The 20,722-nt window shown below is 33.5% G+C and overlaps 2 protein-coding genes across 2 annotated transcripts; both read right to left on the bottom strand.

The window, feature by feature from the left end:
* Positions 1-2,449: 2,449 nt before the first annotated feature.
* LOC140063511 (uncharacterized) lies at positions 2,450-15,163 on the bottom strand. Its single transcript, XM_072109866.1, has 12 exons — positions 15,014-15,163; positions 14,034-14,291; positions 13,167-13,310; positions 12,690-12,935; positions 12,433-12,592; positions 11,491-11,606; positions 10,597-10,887; positions 9,263-9,499; positions 4,651-4,764; positions 3,587-3,693; positions 2,985-3,029; positions 2,450-2,728 (listed from the first exon to the last, which is right to left on the bottom strand). Exons 1-12 carry the CDS (start codon positions 15,084-15,086, stop codon positions 2,600-2,602), a joined length of 1,920 nt encoding a protein of 639 aa, XP_071965967.1. The 5' UTR covers positions 15,087-15,163; the 3' UTR covers positions 2,450-2,599.
* Positions 15,164-16,232: 1,069 nt separating this feature from the next.
* On the bottom strand, positions 16,233-20,248 carry LOC140039267 (uncharacterized). The gene is made up of 6 exons (XM_072084874.1): positions 20,176-20,248; positions 19,611-19,850; positions 19,160-19,390; positions 18,582-18,691; positions 18,162-18,257; positions 16,233-17,831 (listed from the first exon to the last, which is right to left on the bottom strand). The coding sequence occupies exons 1-6, from the start codon at positions 20,234-20,236 to the stop codon at positions 17,646-17,648; spliced, it is 924 nt and encodes a 307-aa protein (XP_071940975.1). The 5' UTR covers positions 20,237-20,248; the 3' UTR covers positions 16,233-17,645.
* Positions 20,249-20,722: the final 474 nt, after the last annotated feature.

Here is a 20,722-nt window from a genome sequence, read left to right as displayed (position 1 = left end):
AGTAACTATGATTACCATTGTGTGAACTTGAGTAGCTAATTAATTGTATTAAATGAATGTAACATGTAACATAGCACGAACATTTTAAGATGTAACCATTTAAAGTGATACATTGAGATGGGATTGACGTGGTTCTTGGCTCATGCAATGACAAACTACAAGGATTTTTTGGAATCACTTTTATTTACGTCAAATTGCATTATTGTACACAATTCAAATTTCTTAAAAGTCGCTATGCATGAGCGATCACTTTGTTCATAATTTTGGCCTATAATGTACGATAGTAGTTTCCCTCTCTCCACGTAAACGATAAAAATCAATAAAAGGGAAAGGGCGGACTCCATTTTTTCTATTCTTAGGCTCATCTGAATAGAATTCTGTGTATCATTCACAAACATTTCAATAAATGAAATGTATCAAAAACCTTAATTTTCAACCTTATTTGGTGTACGGTAGCTAAACAAATTCTAATTGGACGACGAAGATGGCTTTGTGGTAAATGACGCAATGCATCAACATTTTCCTATAGTATTTCTTGTCGCAAATTGAATTCTCCTCTACTGACGTTTAGATTTGTATACAGATTCCTCGTGAGATCCATGCAAACTATATTTATTCGTGCAGAACTAATCCTTTGATAAAATATTGAACTTAAGATATTCCCGAAGCGATTCTGTTATAGGAATGGCGTTCTCTAGGAAGACGATGGCCATCAAATATTGACAGTCAACTTTTGTCAGAGCATCACCACCAGATTCTGCGTCTGCCATGAGAAAGAATTTGACTGACTATCTCACGTCATCTAGAAACGAGTCTATGAAGTAAACTTTCGTGCACTATATTTAACAAGACTTTTAGTTACAGCGTCCACGTGATCGTCGCTTGATTTGAATTATAGGTTGTATTGAACAAAAAGGCTGTGTTTATGTTGTTGTCATAGAAACCGTAGATACTGGTAAAGAAAAATTGTTCAACGAATATGAAGAATCTTACCTGCATAGGCTACACATCACACACAGTTAGGCTTAGCATAATGTAATGTAACAAAGTCGGCATCTTTACTTTTCTTTTTGTTTGATAGCAAACTAATTGAAGAAAAAAGACGCTACAAATATCAGCTTACAATATACCGTCAACCATTCCACTGGCGTTTAGAAATAATAGGCCCTACGCTTCATGTACTTTTAATCTAAGCATTGTAATTTCGTTTTTTATTGTATATATTTAAATTTCTTAAAAATAACATATGATATGCATGGACGATGATTTTTGTCCATAATATACGATATTTCTCTCTCAAGTGACAATGACAATCGGAATAATGATTTACCTACAGTAATAGGGATTAGCTTATTGTATGCAAGTACTTGATGAATAATTATGAATTTGATTAAAAAAAACCGAGTTCAAAATAATGATGTAAACTAAACAAACAAACAAAATCAATATGATATTGTTCCAGGTGATAACTTGAGTGTGATTGTCATGTTCTTTATTCATTTCCTGCATATTGAGTTCATGCTCCTTGTGATTGCTGTTGTTATAACCCCCTGTTTTTTTCATTTTTTTCATTTCTTTATTCGAATTCATAAAATAACACAACATAAAAAAAAATACAAAGAATGAATTCAGGGTAACACAAAAAAGTAACCAAAGGTCAAACTTATTTCCATTGTGGCCCTTAAGGATAAAAACACCATAAGAATAAACATTTACAATAAACAATAACACATGAAGTGACAATATAAATATAAATTATAATCTTTCAAGCATAACCTCTTTGAGATGTTTCCTGATATTTCTTTTGAATTGATTGATGGTTTCTGAACACTGTATCAATTTTGGCAGGTGATTCCATGACGTTATTGCCGTCCTGTTGTGGACCATTGTCTTCGTCGAGAGTTGTAAGACGATTATATTGTTTTTATCTTCTTTATTATACTAAAAAACCGTACAACCTGTGAATCTCAATTTAAAAATTGTATATGTACTGTACTCTATTTCTATAAAGAGAAGTAAAATATAATATACAGATAACTAAAACTAAATGACCATGCAGTATTTTCTAATTGATAACCTAAATTCTAAAACAAAAATGTAACAAAATGACATCAATTATAGTTATAATTTTAGATTTTTAGATTCTCATTAATCAAAGTTTAATGATAATCCTCATCATATTCCCTAATTGTTGGCCATCGAGCAAACAAACATTCGTCATTTTCGGATTTCAGTGACCCATCTATCCAGGATAAACATGAAAATACATATTTGTGTCAGAATTTTGTAATACTCCCAAATTCAAATTTAAAACACCATAATATACTTTTAGGACATATATTTACTTTTGGGACTTTGTCACTTTCAAAACTTAAAAGATATTTATTACCACTTCTTTCTTTTCCAGTCTGTTATAATTTCATTAATCATTTGTAAATTGAAAGAAATGTTTTTATTTTGATTTGAAAGAAATAAATGTTAACTTGAATGAATAAATTATAAAAGATTGCTCAAAACCGTAATGCTTTATTCTAAAATAAAAACAATAGTACAATTATAATTCTTTTACAGAATTACGTTCATTTCTTTGTTGACTTATTTACATTAATGTACTAATGTAATCTTCAACCGTGTCTTCTACAGTCATATATAGAGTGTCATTGTTGTCTATGCCAACTGGCTCTATGGTTGCCATGTATTCATGCAGTTCCTTAGTGTCCGTGTGTGCCTGAAAAAAAAACACCAGCCGATTAGAACTTTTTAATAACACGATACCTAAGTGTGGATGTGATCTTGCACTTAATGAGGATCCGAAGAAATTGTTAAATAATTAGTAATATCATTAGAATAAGGATACAGTAAATGGTAAAGTGAGCGAGGAATGGTTCACCAACAGAATCGGAATCGGGATGGATTTATTTTAGAAAGGGATGACATGGTGTGCATAGGATATAATATAGTTTTTTGTAAAGTTAACAACTTACATCGGGATTACTTGAATCAATAAATCCGTTTTCGGCCGATTTCTTCTGTGAATTATAAAAATAAATTAAAAAAATGAATTACTACTTTATGATGTTAATCTTCATTGCGTGCCCGTTTTTTAGAACCTTGGAATCTCGAAGCACAAATAAGACAAAATGAAGGTACTATGTATCGGTTAGTCACATTTCTATTTCTATATTTTTTGTGTTGCACGTTCTTAGCAGTGGATCGTATAGTTCAAAATACTCAGTATTTATTCAATTTTCGCGCTGTATAAAAAATACTCAACATTTTTTGTTTGCATTTTCTCAGGAGCCACGAGATATGGTAAGATCAGCTAACTACCTACTACTGAAAAAATAGTAGTGTGTTTATAGCAGAATTTCCTTTCTGTATAATGTTAGAAATTCATTCCTCCTCTTCTTCCTTTGAGCCCGTTCGGACGTAACAATTTCCACGTGCAATGGTCGCGTGTGGTGTACATTTTGAGATAAACTAGCCATTGAAATTGTTCATTATCTTGCTGAAAGTTTATCTCAATTATTTACGCCACACGCGACCATTACACGTGTAAATTACGTCCGAACGGGCTCTTACACACCTTTATAGACCATTTGTGTTTAAATACGACTCCAGCAGAAACCAACAGTCCAATAACAATGCCGGCAAAGAACAATCCTATTGCAATCTCTATTGAACTTGATGAAGCTGTAAAATACGATAATTTATCATTCCAATTATGACGTTGTATATGAAATTGAAAATATCTTTACCCATCGAAAAATTGAAATCGAAATTGATCCAACATCCTTGAACACCATATAAACTCTTTCTCATGAGAATGATGTGCAACGGAAAATAATGTACTATCTATTGTTTTGAATAAACTTTAAACACATTCTAATCTTGAGTTGACCCATAACACACTGACTGAGTCCAGTGTATATGTATAGTGTATATTAAAAAAATAATGGAATGGAACTGATATCAACAACAAATATCCCCTTCCTGACCTTTGACCCTAATTCTATGGACACCCCGAATACACTACTATCATAACAATACACATGTGCGAAAGACAACACTTGACTAGTATGTCATTTGTGGAGAGAAGTAGTCTTTTATCAATTTTCTGTAATTTGTACTATACTAATCCTCTTTTGATCTTTGACCCCAAGTTATGAACACCACACGAGTGTGGAGGAAATTAAAGTAGTCGTTTGCAACAAGTAGCGTTTTAAAATGTTGCCAGAAAGAAAGAAAGAACTGGCTAAAAAAATAATTTTCGATAGGTTAAAACATTTGCCAGGAGTAATACTCCAACATTAACACAAATAAAATATATACTGAAATACATAGAAAGTAGTAATAATTAAACCAAAGCACATAAACTTATGTTAGTACTTCAAGATAACATGTTTGGTGAGCTAAAGTCTGATACTGTAGAACATTGTCTAATTTCTTTGGAAGTCTGCTGCATATTCTAGGATATGTAACAGACGATGAATTTTAAAAACGTATTCGTCTTGAACTTGCAGTGTAACAAAAGCCATGCACGTCCCTTGAAAGAATCATTACTGCTTTACTGGATTGTCAATGAAGGGACATCAAAATATAGGTTATATTTTTATACATTTTTTTGAAACATTTAATTGAATTACGTACATTCGTTGTTTTCACAGTTATCACCCTCAAAGTCCGTCGCACATTGGCATTCTTCTACGCCATTGTTTACCATACATGTTCCGCCATTACTGCATTTCTTAGCACAGATGGGTTCTGTAAAACAAAGTTTATAATAAATTATATACAGTATGTTAAGTTATCCCCTTATATATAATGCACCTTTGACGTGCCATACTGTCATTATTCGCGGGTCTCTTTTTTTTTGTGAAACCTCGTGAGATGATAAATAAAACACACTTTGCTCTTTAATTTCCATAGTTTCTATATTATTATTTCTATATATTCCCGATTCCAGGTTACAATGGATTCAACAGGTTATGGGCCCAGCCGTTTTCAAAGATTGCTTTTTAACGGAGATGAAGAAAAATATGAACTTTGGGAAGTAAAATTTCTAGGGTACCTAAACACACTAAAACCAGCGTTAAAAAGCACGATTACGTCTACACAGCCGGAGCCAGCCACCGACGATGACAACCATAAAAATGAAAAGGCGTATTCGGAGCTGATACAATTCCTGGACGACAAGTCATTATCGTTGATCATTAACGATGCAACTGATGACGGGAGAAAAGCTCTGTCTATTTTAAGAACCGAATATTCTAGCAAATCTAAACCAAAAGTGGTGCAACTTTACACCAAACTAACAACACTCGAAATGGGTGAGGAGGACTGCACGTCGTTCATTATCAGAGTGGAAAAGATTATCACATCATTACAAAGAGCAAAAGAAACACCTAGTGACGCACTTCTAACAGCAATGGTATTAAAAGGTTTGCCTGGAGCATACGCTCCATTTAAAATATACATAAATACACAAGAAAAAGACATATCTTTTGTAGAATTTAAAACATCCTTAAGAAAGTTCGCAGAATCAGAGAAACTAAATACACCAGAATCTAATAACGACAGAGTGATGAAAGTTGGAAACCCACAAAACTCCAGAAAATGCTACGAGTGCGGATCACCTAACCACTTGATAAAAGATTGCCCTACAAAAACCTGTAAATACCACAAGAATGCCAATCACCTTGACAAGGACTGTTTCAGAAATAAACCAAAGGACCAAATAAAGAAAGCGGAGGATGGATTTGAACATTCCTTTTTCTTTCAAGTGTCAGGAAACATAACATGTCAAAATGGTATTTTAGTAGACACTGGCTGCACCTCACATGTAGTAAATGACCGAGAGAAATTCTCCAGTTTTGATCCAACCTTTAAAAGCCTTAATCATACTATTGAACTTGCGGATGGTAGCGTAGCAAAAGGTGTTGCAGTAAAGAGAGGACATGCACACATAAACCTGATAGATGAAAACAACGAGAAAGTAGAAACTGTCTTAAAAAATGCCCTGTACATACCAACGTACCCACACAACATAATGAGCGTAAGAGCTGCAACGACAACAGGAGCAAGAGTAACCCTTAGTAAAGAAGAAAACACAATCACTAATGCTGGAAGAACATTCAAAATGAGTATTATTGACAACCTATACTACTTACCAACCACAAGTGCACCTAGAGAAGTAGATAAATTAAGCCTTGTTAAAGATTTACAATATTGGCATAGAGTCCTAGGACATTGTAACTTTGACGATGTACTAAAATTAGAAAAGGTAGTGGACGGCATGGAAATCAAAGGTAGTAAAGTTAAGGAAACATGTAACATATGCACTGAAGGTAAATTTGTTAATGTAAGAAATAGAGAACCAGACAAAAGGGCAAATTGTCCATTAGCCTTAGTACATTCTGATCTGGCAGGGCCAATATCACCATTGGCTAAAGACGAATTCAAATACGCCATATCATTTACTGATGACCATTCTGGTTTTGTTTTTGTTTACTTCCTCAGAATGAAAAGTGATGCTGCAGCAGCTACCAAACAATTTCTTTCTGACTGTGCCCCAATAGGCAAAGTTAAGTGCTTGCGAACTGATAACGGTGGTGAATATGTCAGTTCTGACTTCAAAAGCCTAATGACAGATAGAGGTATTAAACATGAGTTTTCATCTCCAAATTCACCCCATCAAAATGGAACCGCGGAACGTAATTGGCGCACTCTTTTTGAAATGGGTAGATGTCTTTTGCTGGAATCTTCACTGCCAAAGTCCTTATGGACTTATGCAGTAAGAGCAGCGACCTATATAAGAAACCGTTGTTTCAACCAACGCCTAAATAAGACTCCTTTTGAGACCATGACTGGCTATAAACCAAATTTGGGAAAAATGCACATTTTTGGAAAACCTTGCTACGCATACATACATAACTCAAAGAAACTAGAACCTAAGAGTAAGCGTGGTATATTTCTGGGATATGATTCATCTAGTCCAGCATATTTAATCTATGACCCAAACACTGGCAAAGTTCAGAAATTCAGATTGATAAAAATTATATCTGACCAAACATCTAACACCAACCAACAAACACAGACAGATGAAAGTGACGAAACAAATGTAAACTTGGAGGATAATGAGAACACAAATGAATCCCAAATTATTGAACATGAAAATACCCCAAATGTTAATAATTATGATAACTTAGAGGAAAATGACAACAATGGGGTAGATATTGATGAATGCCCACAGAAGGTACCCTCAAAGGGAGAGAAAGTATCCCAATTACCTACAGGAGTATGAGACTGAATTTGACAGTGATGATTCGATCTATCATATGTCATGTCAAAATGTTCCCTTAACATATACAGAAGCTACAAATTCCCAATATTCAGAAAGTTGGAAAAGGGCAATGGATGAAGAATTACAATCATTGAAAGATAATAACACCTTTAAGATAGTCACATTACCCAATGACAAACACCTCATTGGCGGAAAATGGGTATTTGCTATAAAGGAATCGGCCGAGGGTAATCACACGTACAAGGCAAGATACGTTGCCAAGGGTTTTAACCAAATAAAAGGCATAGACTATCATGAGACATTCTCGCCCACAGCCAATTTGACCTCAATTAGAACATTAATGCAAATATCTGTACAACATAACCTTATAGTCCACCAGATGGATGTGAAATCTGCATACTTAAATGCAGATATTGATACCGAAATATACTTAAGCCAACCTGAAGGTTACGAAATTAAGTCTGAAAATGGGGAAAAATTAGTATTAAAATTGAACAAGTCATTATACGGGCTCAAACAGTCAGGTCGAAATTGGAATCAGCTGCTGCACAACCACTTGAAGAGTAATGATTTCAAAAGAAACCCAGCAGACTACTGTGTATATACAAAACGCAACAAAGATGACTTAGTAATTGTTGTAATATGGGTTGACGATATATTAATTGCAGCCACAAATGAGAATGTACTTAGTGATTTTAAGACAAATATGAAAAATGAGTTTAAAATGAAAGACCTTGGGGAAATCAGCTATTTCCTTGGAATTGATTTCAAACAAGAAGCCGATAAGATAACTATGAACCAAACACGATATACACTGAAAGTACTTGAAAAATTTAATATGTCTAACTGTAAGACAAGGTCAACCCCCTGTGAAGTACAGACTGGCACCGGTCCAAATAATGAGAAAGTACAATTAGACAGATACAGGGAAATAGTTGGAAGTTTAATTTATCTAGCTACATGTACAAGACCAGATATCACATGGGTTGTCAGTAAACTCTCCAGAAGTTTAGCTGACCCCAAGTTAGAGGATTTAACCACAGCAAAACATGTATTAAGATACCTAAAAGGCACTGTAAATCATAAATTAGTTTATAGAAAATCTGATTCAATGAAATTAACCTCGTATTGTGATTCTGATTGGGCTAGTTCGGATGATAGGAAGAGTACCACTGGGTATATCTTTAGTTTGAATGAATGTAGTGCTCCAATATCTTGGAAAACCAGAAGACAGCCTACTGTGGCACTGTCCACCTGTGAGTCTGAATATATGGGTCTTGGGGCTGCAACACAGGAGGCCCTTTACCTACTGCAGTTGTTAAATGATATCTGTCCCAATGAGTTTAAATGTGCTCATATTTCATGTGATAACCAAGGTGCTATAGCATTAAGCAGAAACCCAGTGCAAAGACAAAGGTCTAAGCATATAGATATACGGTATCATTTCATAAGGGATGTCTTAAAAGATGGACAAATAAATATCCAGTATTGTCCAACAGAAGACATGGTGGCAGATATTTTAACCAAACCAGCCACCAAGGTTAAACTAGAGAAATTCAAAATATTTCTATTTGGAGAATAGTTGATGTTAAAAATGTTACATTGTTGTATTGAATTTTGTGTGTTATTTTTGTAGTGGTTTAAGATTATGAGGTGATGTGGGGGTGTTAAGTTATCCCCTCATATATAATGCACCTTTGACGTGCCATACTGTCATTATTCGCGGGTCTCTTTTTTTTTGTGAAACCTCGTGAGATGATAAATAAAACACACTTTGCTCTTTAATTTCCATATAGTTTCTATATTATTATTTCTATATATTCCCGATTCCAGGTTACAATGGACTCAACACAGTACAGACGAAGAGCTTTTGATTCCACACAATTTCCACATTTACAATCAAACAAACGTTCACCACTGAAGAGTGTAGTAGTCTACCTTACGAGTCTGGAAACCTACCTTCAACTGTGACAGTGAACGAACAGGTTCCCTGATTGCCAGATGAATCCAACGCCGTAAAAATCACAGTAGTTTCACCAGATTCAAAGATTGATCCAGAAGGAATATTAAAACTTTCAGAAGCAATACCAACGTTGTCAGTTGACGTTGCGTTGTATGTCAGTCCAGCAGTTGTGGTGTCATCGGTCGAGTTGGTGATGATGTCACTCGGACAAGTTACAACAGGATTCTCGGTATCTTAAATGAAATTCATTTTGCATAACGATTCATGAAAGTTATCTTCTATTTTATACAAGAAAAAATTCTAGTAGATTGACTAGAATTAAATTCTAAATATTATTTAGACTTTTAGAGTTTTTACCAAATATGACTCGGGTACCAATGGCCAATGGTAAAAATGGAACACGGTATGAAAATTTGAACACGGTTACCGTAGAAAAACAAACAAACTTAAAGATTACTTCAAACGGTTCCTAGAAATGTATTACTATCAATATCATTTTATGACGCTATATTTTCTTGAAAGTGTCTGTGGAATTATATATGTTACTGTTAGTGTTATCTAATGAACATAATGTTGCTTTTAGTTCTATCCAATGGGTTACTGGTCGATTGGTTTTACCATCATCTGTTGGTAATATAAAATCTTCCAGACAACCATTCATTTCTGAGGAATATGCATGCTTATCTCGGATTATGACATTTTGTAGTCGTTACCGTACTGGTCTTTGATGGTACACAGATATCTCATGTGGATACACCAAGGCAATATAACAACAGGACCCTGATGAGCTCGCCTTGTCAAGATAGGAACTCGACGTAACAGTCCTTTCACCTTATGTCTGATACCAACAGTACTGTACTATGTACATATTCTCCGCGCGTTGTCTGTAAAGCGTGGTTCCCACTAGCGACGCAACGCAATGACGTAACGCAACGCAAGTGAATTGACCAATCACAAGCGATGGCTTATTCGCTTGTGATTGCTAACTGTCTATAACTTCGCTTGTCATTGGTTAAAACGCTTGCGTTGCGTTTACGTCCTTGCGTTACGTTCTAGTGGGAACCAAGCTTAAGGGGCGTGAAACTGATCATGCCGCATGCAGCCACGGAAAACCCCTTTATCGCCTTGATTACTGTACACCGGCAAGTATGATGAGAATATGAATGGTATTTTTCAAAACAATTGTAGTAGGGAAAATGTCAAGTTGTTTTCCAATAGTGCTGAACAATATTTATTATTTAGGCCTACATTAATTACATTACAATACACACATAAATAACAAATACACACGATTACGAATGGAATGAACATAATAATAATAATGACACACCTTTGTAAGACATAATGATAACTCCAGTTTGTGAGAAATTCAGTTCAATGTCCTGAAATACCTTTGTTGTGACTGGTGTGGATATATTTGCGTTTATGGTTGCTTTAACTTTCTTTATGTTATCCTTGTCCCAACTCGTATAATAAATGAAGTCTTGATAATAAAACACGTTGAATATATTCGGTTCAGTTTTATGAACATTCTGCATCGAGTTTCCCCAGTAATCGGTTCTATAAATTATGGATTTTCCATCATCATACAAAACGTCACTAACAATATACAGCCAACCACCTAATTAAAATAAAAAGTTGTGAAGATGCTTTTTTTGCTTAGGTCGTTATTGAAATTATGATGAAATTGTACATGAGCTTCTACCGAACATCATCAATTCAAAACAATTGCCTATGCAGCCTATTAAAGTTATATTTATTTTTTTCCGGCGAAGTTCCTTCGAGCATCTGCACTTTGATTTTGGTGTTACTGTTATTTGTTTGGAGTTTTGTCTATATTATTTGTAAAATGGATAATAAAACTGAAACTGAATTATTGTAAACGAGATATTCCCAAACGAAGCCTGTATAATTTTGTGTGGTTATATTTTAGCATCGACAACCATAGACGTTGTATGCCACATTTGGAAAAACCATATGCTGTCACTATCTAATTATGTAATTCAAACCATATAGGCCTATGCTGTCACTATCTAATTATGTAATTCAAACCATATAGGCCTATGCTGTCACTATCTAATTATAAAATTCAACTTAATTATTATATTGGTTTTAATTTAGTGCAACTGTTGGCCTACTGAAATAACCAGAATATGGTTGTATCATCCGTAGGTCTACTGTACATTCATCTGTCAAAATCCTTTTAGAAACATATCGGTTATACCTTCCACATCTAATGATATACTTTCAACCCCATACAATTGGTCCAGTATCCGCTGCTTATCTCGACCCTCGTAAGTACCTCGGTCAATAGAACTGTCACCAGACCAAAATAATGTTCTATAAAAATATTAATATAAACCATTGATCACATAGGCCTATATATCAAGAAATACAGTACTAGAAAGGTCCAGTTCAATGTTGTGTCAACTTATAATGGTTCAATTTGAAGTTTCAATGCCAGGATTGCAAATGCAGTAGAGTAGACTAATATACACAACATAGCGAATAACTGTACTAAAAAATACACAATATTAAAATATAACAAAACATAATTTGACCCGTCTCCAATTGAATAAATCTTGCTTATTTGAAGGATAGGTATTTACAAATTTAAATTCCACCACTAAGAATTATTTTAATATACCAAAACATTAAAAAAAATTATCGGTTTTTTGTTTGTATGTTTTTAGTCGCGTGGACGCGACTCTATAGTTCACTATGTCGGTCGGTCGGTCGGTCTGTCTGTCGGTCTGTCGGTCTGTCTGTCGGTCCGGTATCACTATGCATTGTAGCACGCGACTTAATGGCTGTTGGCCTTGTTTATACATATCTGTCCTCTGCTTTGTTTTGTATAGAGGTCCCTTAATCGTACTATGGTAATTTTGTTTTCCATTACATGGTTACAATCAATGCCTTTGTGCCCTTCTTGACCAGAACTTAGACTTCTTAGGTTGGAATATAATAATTTGGATTGAATTGAAGGCAAGCGGCAGCAATGAATTTCAGCTTTTTACGTTGAGAAAAAATTGGTTGTATAAAAGTGGATAAATAAGTAGACAGGTTTATATAACAGGATGTATTTAGCACTACAGTATAGAGCATATTTTGTTGTTTTAGGTATTATTAAAATTACACGAAGATATCAATCAAGTATTGTTGTTACCTGTTTGACGTGAGTACAGCAATGTTGGTTCCGGAACTAATCTGTGTAATTATAGTTTTACGATCACTTCCATCAATTTGCATAGACTCAATGCTATTAATAGCCGCCCAAAAAATGGTTCTAGATATAGGGTCAATTGCGATACTAATACTCCATGGATCTGAAATAGTAAAATAATCATCATGTATATTCATATATTAATGTTACGTTTCACTTAATTTGGAGAATGTGATTTATACTAAAGAACTAGAACTTACTATTTATGTCACTGACAACAACAGTAAAACTTTCTCCGCTTAGCGGTGTCTTTAGTATCTGTCCGTTCGCAACGTCTGTTATATAAATTTCTTGTAAAACTGGATCGTAGTCAATTCCAGAAAATTCAAATGTACTGTTGAAATAGTAAGTTTGCAATTCAGACGTCCCGTTGCTTAATCGTCCTCCGTATATTGCTCCGTATTCACCATCAAATGCCAGTATGATGTCATTTTCGCCTGCTGAAACTTAGATAAAATTTTTAACATTTAGGCAGCAGACACAGTAACTTAGCGATTTAATCATTAGAAACATCTCATGTTTTAGTTACTCTAAACTGTATCGGTAACTTAATCAGATTAGGCTACGATGTGAACTGAAGTCATTATCTAAACTGTAGTTAACATACACCTTCCTTGGTGTTCTTTAAATAGCTTTGTAGGCCTAGAGTTTATAGAGTGTAAACATGGTAAACTTACTGAGTGAAGCAAAGTTCCATGGTTTTAATCCTAAGCACATTGATTCATCTGCTCCATCTATGCAGTCAATATTCCCATCACACGTAGAACTATCTGAAACACATGGCAACGTACCCGGAACACACGGGAAATCACTGCATGGTACTGGAAAAAGAAACGATATAAGCATTTTTAATTCAATCATTTAGTATTTTTGTAAGTTTGTGAGATCAAGGAGAGGTGTGAATGGCGGTTAATACATTGGAAGGCAAAGACCAATACATTTTTAAATTCATCGTTTGTTATTTTCCCTAGATTATGGGAGCAACTTCCCAAAGAAATTAAACAATGTGCTACAATTTCAGACTTTAAAGCCCAACTCATCAAACATTTGATCTCAAAATATTAAGTTGTAATTGTTTATATTGTTTATTCAATGCAGCTTATTTTTAATTGGTGTATCTCATTATAACTTTGTTTTGTTTTGTTTTATTTTGACTTAATTTGTGCTACTTAGTTTTGTTATTTTTGTATTTTATAAGTAATGATGGAGTAAGAGCAGTTTTCTGTTTGGGCTCATGCCTATTACTTGCTCCTGACAAGATGAATTTTAAATGTACTTTATGAACTTTTTCCGAATAAATATTATTATTATTATTATTATTATTAGTGGTGTTATTATTATTATTATTAAGTGGTACGCGTTTCTTTTTATATGGGCCCATGATTGGCCAGTTCCGATACGTCTTTCTCCAGACGGAAGCAGTCTATACAATTATACGATGCATCTAAGTATAACACGCAAGGCTTCTTTAATTCATTCATTCTAAAACACCACCAGAATTACTATTGTGTTGAAATGACATAAATTATTATTATTATACTCACCGACGATAGTGACATTAAAATCACATGAGCCAACTTCTGTATCTGTATCAGTAGCAGTATAACGAACTTCAGTAGTTCCAATTAAAAATACACTTGGAGTCGCCAACGCAGGATTGTATATTTCTTGAATGACAAGTCCTGACAATGGTGTAGTATCATCAGTTACAGTTGGTACCGTCCACATGACCGTCGCCTGATTTGAATTAGGTTCTGTATTTTGTTCGATATCTGACGGGCAATTTGACCATACAGGAGGGGCTGAACAAAAAATGATGTTTATTTTGTTTTCATTGAAAACGTAGATACCGATAAAAAATATGGCTGAACTAATAAGAAGAAGCTTATTACTTTCCAACATTTGCAAAATTCAGAATCGTGTCATCAGCAATCTGATGAAAGCTGCTTCGTGATTCTGGATTTTGCAAATACACCTTATCAACTCAAACTAAAGGAACTACATATTAACTGGCTTAAACTTTGTCTATTAAACTTTATGTGACAACAAAATGTGATGTGCCGATGATGTCATATCACTACCATATTTAAGCATATCACTACCATATTTGGGCACATCACACATTTTTGTCAAACTAGTTTGATAGACAGAGCTATAAATAAACAATAACACCTAAAACACAGCACGTTTTATTATTTATTATTTATTTTTTTTTAAATTGTTGCAATATTGTTGTTTTAATCTACCAAGCAAAGTAAATTTCCATTTTTATGGACAAATAAAATTTCTTGAATCTTGAATCTTGAATCTTTATCATACGCTGTCAGCAGCTATTCAGATGTTTGGATAATTTTAAAAACAAAGCATTAACGTAATTGAATACCGGTGTAAGTTTGTATAAATATCTGCACCATTTTAAAAGGCTTCACACTAACGAGGGGAAACGTTTCCCGTACATGTGCACAATCGTCCGTCGCTAATAAAATATGAGATTTCAACTCTTAAAACGAGTTCAATATCTTACCTGTATACACATTACTTATAGTTAGGCTTAACATAATGTATAAATGTAACAATGCTAGCATGTTTACGTTCATGTTCTTCCTGATGACAAACTAATTATTAAAGATAAAATCTGCTCCAAAAATGTTGAATATGCCCTTATTTTGTATAATCAGCTTTAAACCTATCTGACGTTGAGAACAGGAAATAGTATACAAATAATATACATGGTTCGTGTCCTTTTTATCCGATCATTGAAATTTCGTTGTTTATTTAAACTTATATTGTACATATTTAAATTGCTTAAAAGTTACCTAATATTATATATGCATGGTTGATCACTTTGTACGATAAAGTGTTTCCTGAATATTTGTCCTCTCTCTATGCTCTCTCACGTATAAAGTGACAATGATCACCGCTACAATTATTTAACTTTGATTAGTAGCCTACTATTATAATGTAAAAAATGCAAAACTATTTCATGAATAATTTTGACCTTGAATAAGGAAAAAAAAGATTAAATCGAGTTCAAATGATAAAATATAGGCCTACGCAAAAAATATGATGAATATGTAATGATAATGGTTTTTGATTCATTCCATGCAGGCGGTCATCTCTCTTTATACCCAGACTTTACTTGGAACCTTTCAAACAGTCTTTTAGCTTCAATGCCCCAACTTTTTTAAATTGTCTTCCTGTAGATTTCCGTCTTGCTTCACCTTACTCGTCCTTCAAATTGTTGCTCAAGAACCATCTTCTTGTTTCAATTGCTTCCTATCCCCTGTCTTTGCTCTCCGAGATGGCCAATTTAATTTAATTCAATGTTCTAATTGATTTCCCTTTTGATTCTAATCATTCTGTGCATTATTTTATTGTGTTAATCTTTATAACTTTTATTTATTTTAATTTAATTGTTAATTGTTTCATGTTATGTGAAGTCTCTGATGATCAGTTTTGGCTGGATGGACCACACTCGTAAAATGATGTTGAAATAAAAATGAATAAAATAACAATTGTATTCACTGTGTTCGAAAGGGCGCTCTCTATGACGACTGGATAGTTGACGCAAACGATTGTCAGAGCATTTGACTTACTGTGGTGTATAACAGCTATTGTTTGTAACCCCCTCTTACGGACAATTGTCTTCCTCGAGTCGAGTGTTGTAAGACGACTATTATTGTTTTTATCTTTTTTATTGTACTAAAAAAAACGCACAAAGCTATAATCTAAACTTAACTTGTATTATACTGTATACTCTGTATTTTGTTATTTTGGAGAGCTTGGTGCATCATTGTGATTGTATTGCTATGCTGATATCCTCTAATACCTCTATCTATTATGCATCTTTCCAAAATATAACTAATGTTGTTGTTGCCATACATACTGACAATTTAAATACATTTTTAAAAAACTTAATGCTGATCGTAGTACTCCATTATATAGCACATTTTCATAATATAAATTGTTTTAACATTAAAAAATGTTTGGTGCTATCACATTTGTAATTCCTTAATTTAACCTGCTTTTAGTTGGGCCATGTGTTTTAGTGACGTCAGTTGGTTAAGAATATAATTATCAGTACAGTATAGGTACAATTATATCATTCTAAATAAAACAGTAACATTATAATTCTAACACAAATATCAACACAATAACATTGGAAGTCTACGAATATATACCGAAGTGAAATCTTTCCGGACTTCGGGCCTACATTTTAGACATGTAGGTGACAGGTAAAATCCAGTATACTGTAGGCCTACTACTGTTAAATCAGGCGGAGGGATACAACCTTTTGCAAAGACAGAAGAAAGACAAAATGTATTTTGATTGAATTCCCGTGAAATAACAATTTTTACATGTCGTGAAACCTACTATTATAGCTCGTTAATATCTGTCAAGAGAAGTAAAATATAATATACAGATAACTAAAACTAAATTACCATGCATTAAGTATTTTCAAATTGATAACCTAAATTCTAAAACAAAAATGTAAGAAATTTACATCAATTATAGTTCTAATTTTAGTTTGTACTGTACACCTGATGTAAGAATATGACGATCATTAATTAAATATGAAAAACAATCACATTCTCATTAATCAAAGTTCAATGATAATCCTCATCGTATTCCCTAATTGTCGGCCATCGAGCAAACAAACATTCGTCATTTTCGGATTTCAGTGACCCATCTATCCAGGATAAACATGAAAAAACATATTTGTCTCAGAATGTTGTAATATTCCTAAATTCAAATTTAAAACACCAGAATATAATCTGCTGAGTATTATGTTGCCTAAGCTGAAAACATGTAACATAAAAAGAAGAGATATACTGTAACGACGACGAAATGTAGCTTTAAAACTTATATACAAAAGTTATAATATAAAACGTATGCCAAGTTATTGTTTACAACACAAGTTTCTCTTGGTTTTTCCTTTGATTTTACTTTTAGGACTTTGTCACTTTCAAAACTTATAAGAAATGTATTCCCACTTCTTTCTTTTCTAGTTTGTTTTAATTTCATAAATTATTTGTAAATTGAAGAAATGTGTTTTATTGTTATTTTGATTTGATTAAAAAAAGTTATTAACTTGAATGAATTAGCTTTATAAAATAAAAACAATAGTACAATTATAATTCTTTACAGAATTACGTTCATTTCTTTGTCGACTTAACATGAATGTAAACCGTTTCCCTTTTCTTTGTTTCTTCAACCGTGTCTTCTACAGTCATATATAAAGTGGCATTGACTAAGCCACCTGGCTGAATGGCTGTCATGTATTCATGAAATGCTCTAGTTTCAGGCTCCATGTGCACCAGTGCAGCTGTGTGTGGCCGTGGCTTAAAAAATTGCGTTATAGATAGAACATAATTAAATTCGAAAAATTGTCGAAAGAATCATAAATAATATTATATTAAAGGACGAGATAAGGAGGAAATTCAAATTTGTATGAGAAGATAAATGGAATTTCCACCGATTGTGTGCCTCAATTGTTTTGAAGTGAACATTGGACAACAAAGTAAAACAATTGAGACGCTTGTACATTGTATCTAAATGAAAGTATTTATTGTGTAACCTAGAGTGGTGAAACGTGTATTCTGTATTCAGTAATTGAGTGGGCGGGGCGCAGTGGTTTAACCTGGCCGAGTGGAGTAAAGTTATAAACTTACATCAGGTTGTCTTGAACTTGAATCCGTAGATCTATTTTTGTCTATTTCACATGGCTCTATGGTTGTCGTGTCTTTAATCTCCACTTGTGGCGTTTGCTAAAAAAAAACCCGTTTAGAACATTGTAATAAAATGTTTGAAATAAAGGTTACAGTAAATAACGAGGTGTGAAGAGAAATAGAAAGATTATGATGTTTATTTTAAAAGGGTTACGTAATGTGGATAAGGTACCGTTTTTAAAGTAAATTAATAACATGATTTAAATAAGTATATCCTCGTTACCTACTCTGAGGATAACAAATTATTTTTAATACTTTTTTTAATGAATTCACAAATATATTTTCTTATTGTGAATTAAAAAAACTCTGAATAGGCCTAGTCTAGTCTACTTCTAGACAAATGATACGCAAATAGTGACAAACCTTTGTAGATTTTTTGCATTTAAATGCAATTCCAGCAACAACCACCAACACTCCAATAATACAAATGGCAAATAACCATACTAATACTATTGTTATCAAACTTGAAGAAGCTGTAAAAAAGAAATATGTGAAAGTTGCACAAGAATGGTTGTGGTTGACAGTTTTAATATTGTGGTACGTCTACAGTATAATAAATGTTTTATTATGCAATTACTCAGGTAGGCCTAAACAAGAACTTTGCCATTTGATTGGTTAATTACGTATCATGTGCTGTTCAGTATTAGGTCTACTGAACGGAAAAGTGGTATTTAATTATCTATTAGATATTCAGATTAAACAATGTAGAGGATTTGTGTAAACGCGAGGCCAGTGAGTGTAGTAGTGTGTATCGTCGACAACTGTAGCATCATGGTTCTACTATATTTGTCTAAAATCGGACCGCTGCTTTTTTAATGTCTTACTCTCTCTCTCTTCTACAATAAGTTCATTCTTTTAGTAGTCCTTATAACAGTAGCACCACCAACATTTTTGTAGACGGTATATGTTGACACCGTTTACCTTGCCAGCGCAAACCCTACCTTTGACTGTGACAGTGAACGAACAGGTTGCCTGGTTACCAGACGAATCTGACGCCGTAAAAATCACAGTAGTTTCACCAGATTCAAAGATCGACCCAGAAGGAATATTAAAACTTTCAGAAGTTACACCAACGTTGTCAGTTGACGCTGCTGTATATGTCATCGAAGAACTGCCATCATTTGAGTTGGCGACGATGTTACTCGGGCAACTTACTATAGGATCTTCAGTGTCTTGAAATATAAAAATTGCATAATGACAAATACTATTACAAGTATTATAATTAAACAAAATTTTAATTCAATGTCCAGATAAAAATAAAATAAGAAACACTACAATCTGCATATGCATAGGCATAAGCAATCACAATTCAAAGAATTGCACCGTCAATAAAATGCAAGACATATAGATATCGAAATAAAATAATATAATACATCGAAGCTACCATCTTACCAATAATTGTTACTGTGAATTCACATAAAGCTATGTTTCCTGGTCGGTATGTGAAATTATATGTAACTGTAGTGTTACCAAGATAAAATGTTGAGCCATTTGTGTGTGACTGAGAGACAGAAACACTTCCTGAGTTATCCGTTGCTGTTGGTTCTATCCAATAGGTAACTCGATCTGGTTTGCCGTCGTCTGTTGGTAATGTGAAATCCACCGGACAACCATTCACAACCTCATAATCTGCTTCATTTTTTAATAATTAAGAAAATAATAATTATAATACTCTAATAAGGTTGACAATTCCATCATCATTACAGAGACGGCGGGAGAAATTTTTTCATACAACTAAAAAATACAGAACTTTCGCCAATGAGCTATGCTCGACTCGATTATGAGATCATGTTCCGAATATTAGCACTGTTTCAATAATTTGACAGTTTGATATATATCTATATATATATATTTGGAATCATTTATCCGTTATTTAACCGGTTATTTTTTTTAGAGCAGAAACAGGACCTTAGACACGGGTAAAGAAATTATGGGTAAATGAATAACGAATACCAACCTGAATAAACATTGCCAATAGTTAGACTTGAAATAATAACGTAATGTAACAGATTCACCATGATTTATAGTCGTCTGATATGGTCGTTCGTTCGAGTAGTACACTATTCCAGTGTAATTTAGACAGCACTGTATATATTTCCGCTTAACAGGATATAATATAAAACATTATGATGTCCTATTGATATTGGTATTGTAATGTTATGTTTTGATTTACGTTGAATTAAATCAACGATGTAATGATAATTAACTCACAATAAGTTAAAAAAACATGGTTTATTTATGGAGTGACACACGCAGCGTTAAGTCTCAATATTGATGGATATTATTATCTGACAAGTACGTGCAAGTAACTTTGTTTGTGAACTTGGAGTAATAACTCATCTCTATTAATCTATTAAATCTATTAATACATGATTAAGGTGATAACTTGAGTGGGATTGACGTTAATTTGTTTTAATTTCATTTACGTTAAATTCATAAAAAAAATCTTAATGCATGGGCGAAAACTTTGTGCATAAATGTAACGTTTTTTCGATTCTTAGGTC

This window comes from Antedon mediterranea, chromosome 1 (assembly GCF_964355755.1).
Source record: "Antedon mediterranea chromosome 1, ecAntMedi1.1, whole genome shotgun sequence".
NCBI lineage: Eukaryota > Metazoa > Echinodermata > Crinoidea > Comatulida > Antedonidae > Antedon > Antedon mediterranea.
The sequence above is the reverse complement of the archived record's forward strand: the minus strand, read 5'-3'. Positions and strand labels throughout refer to the sequence as shown.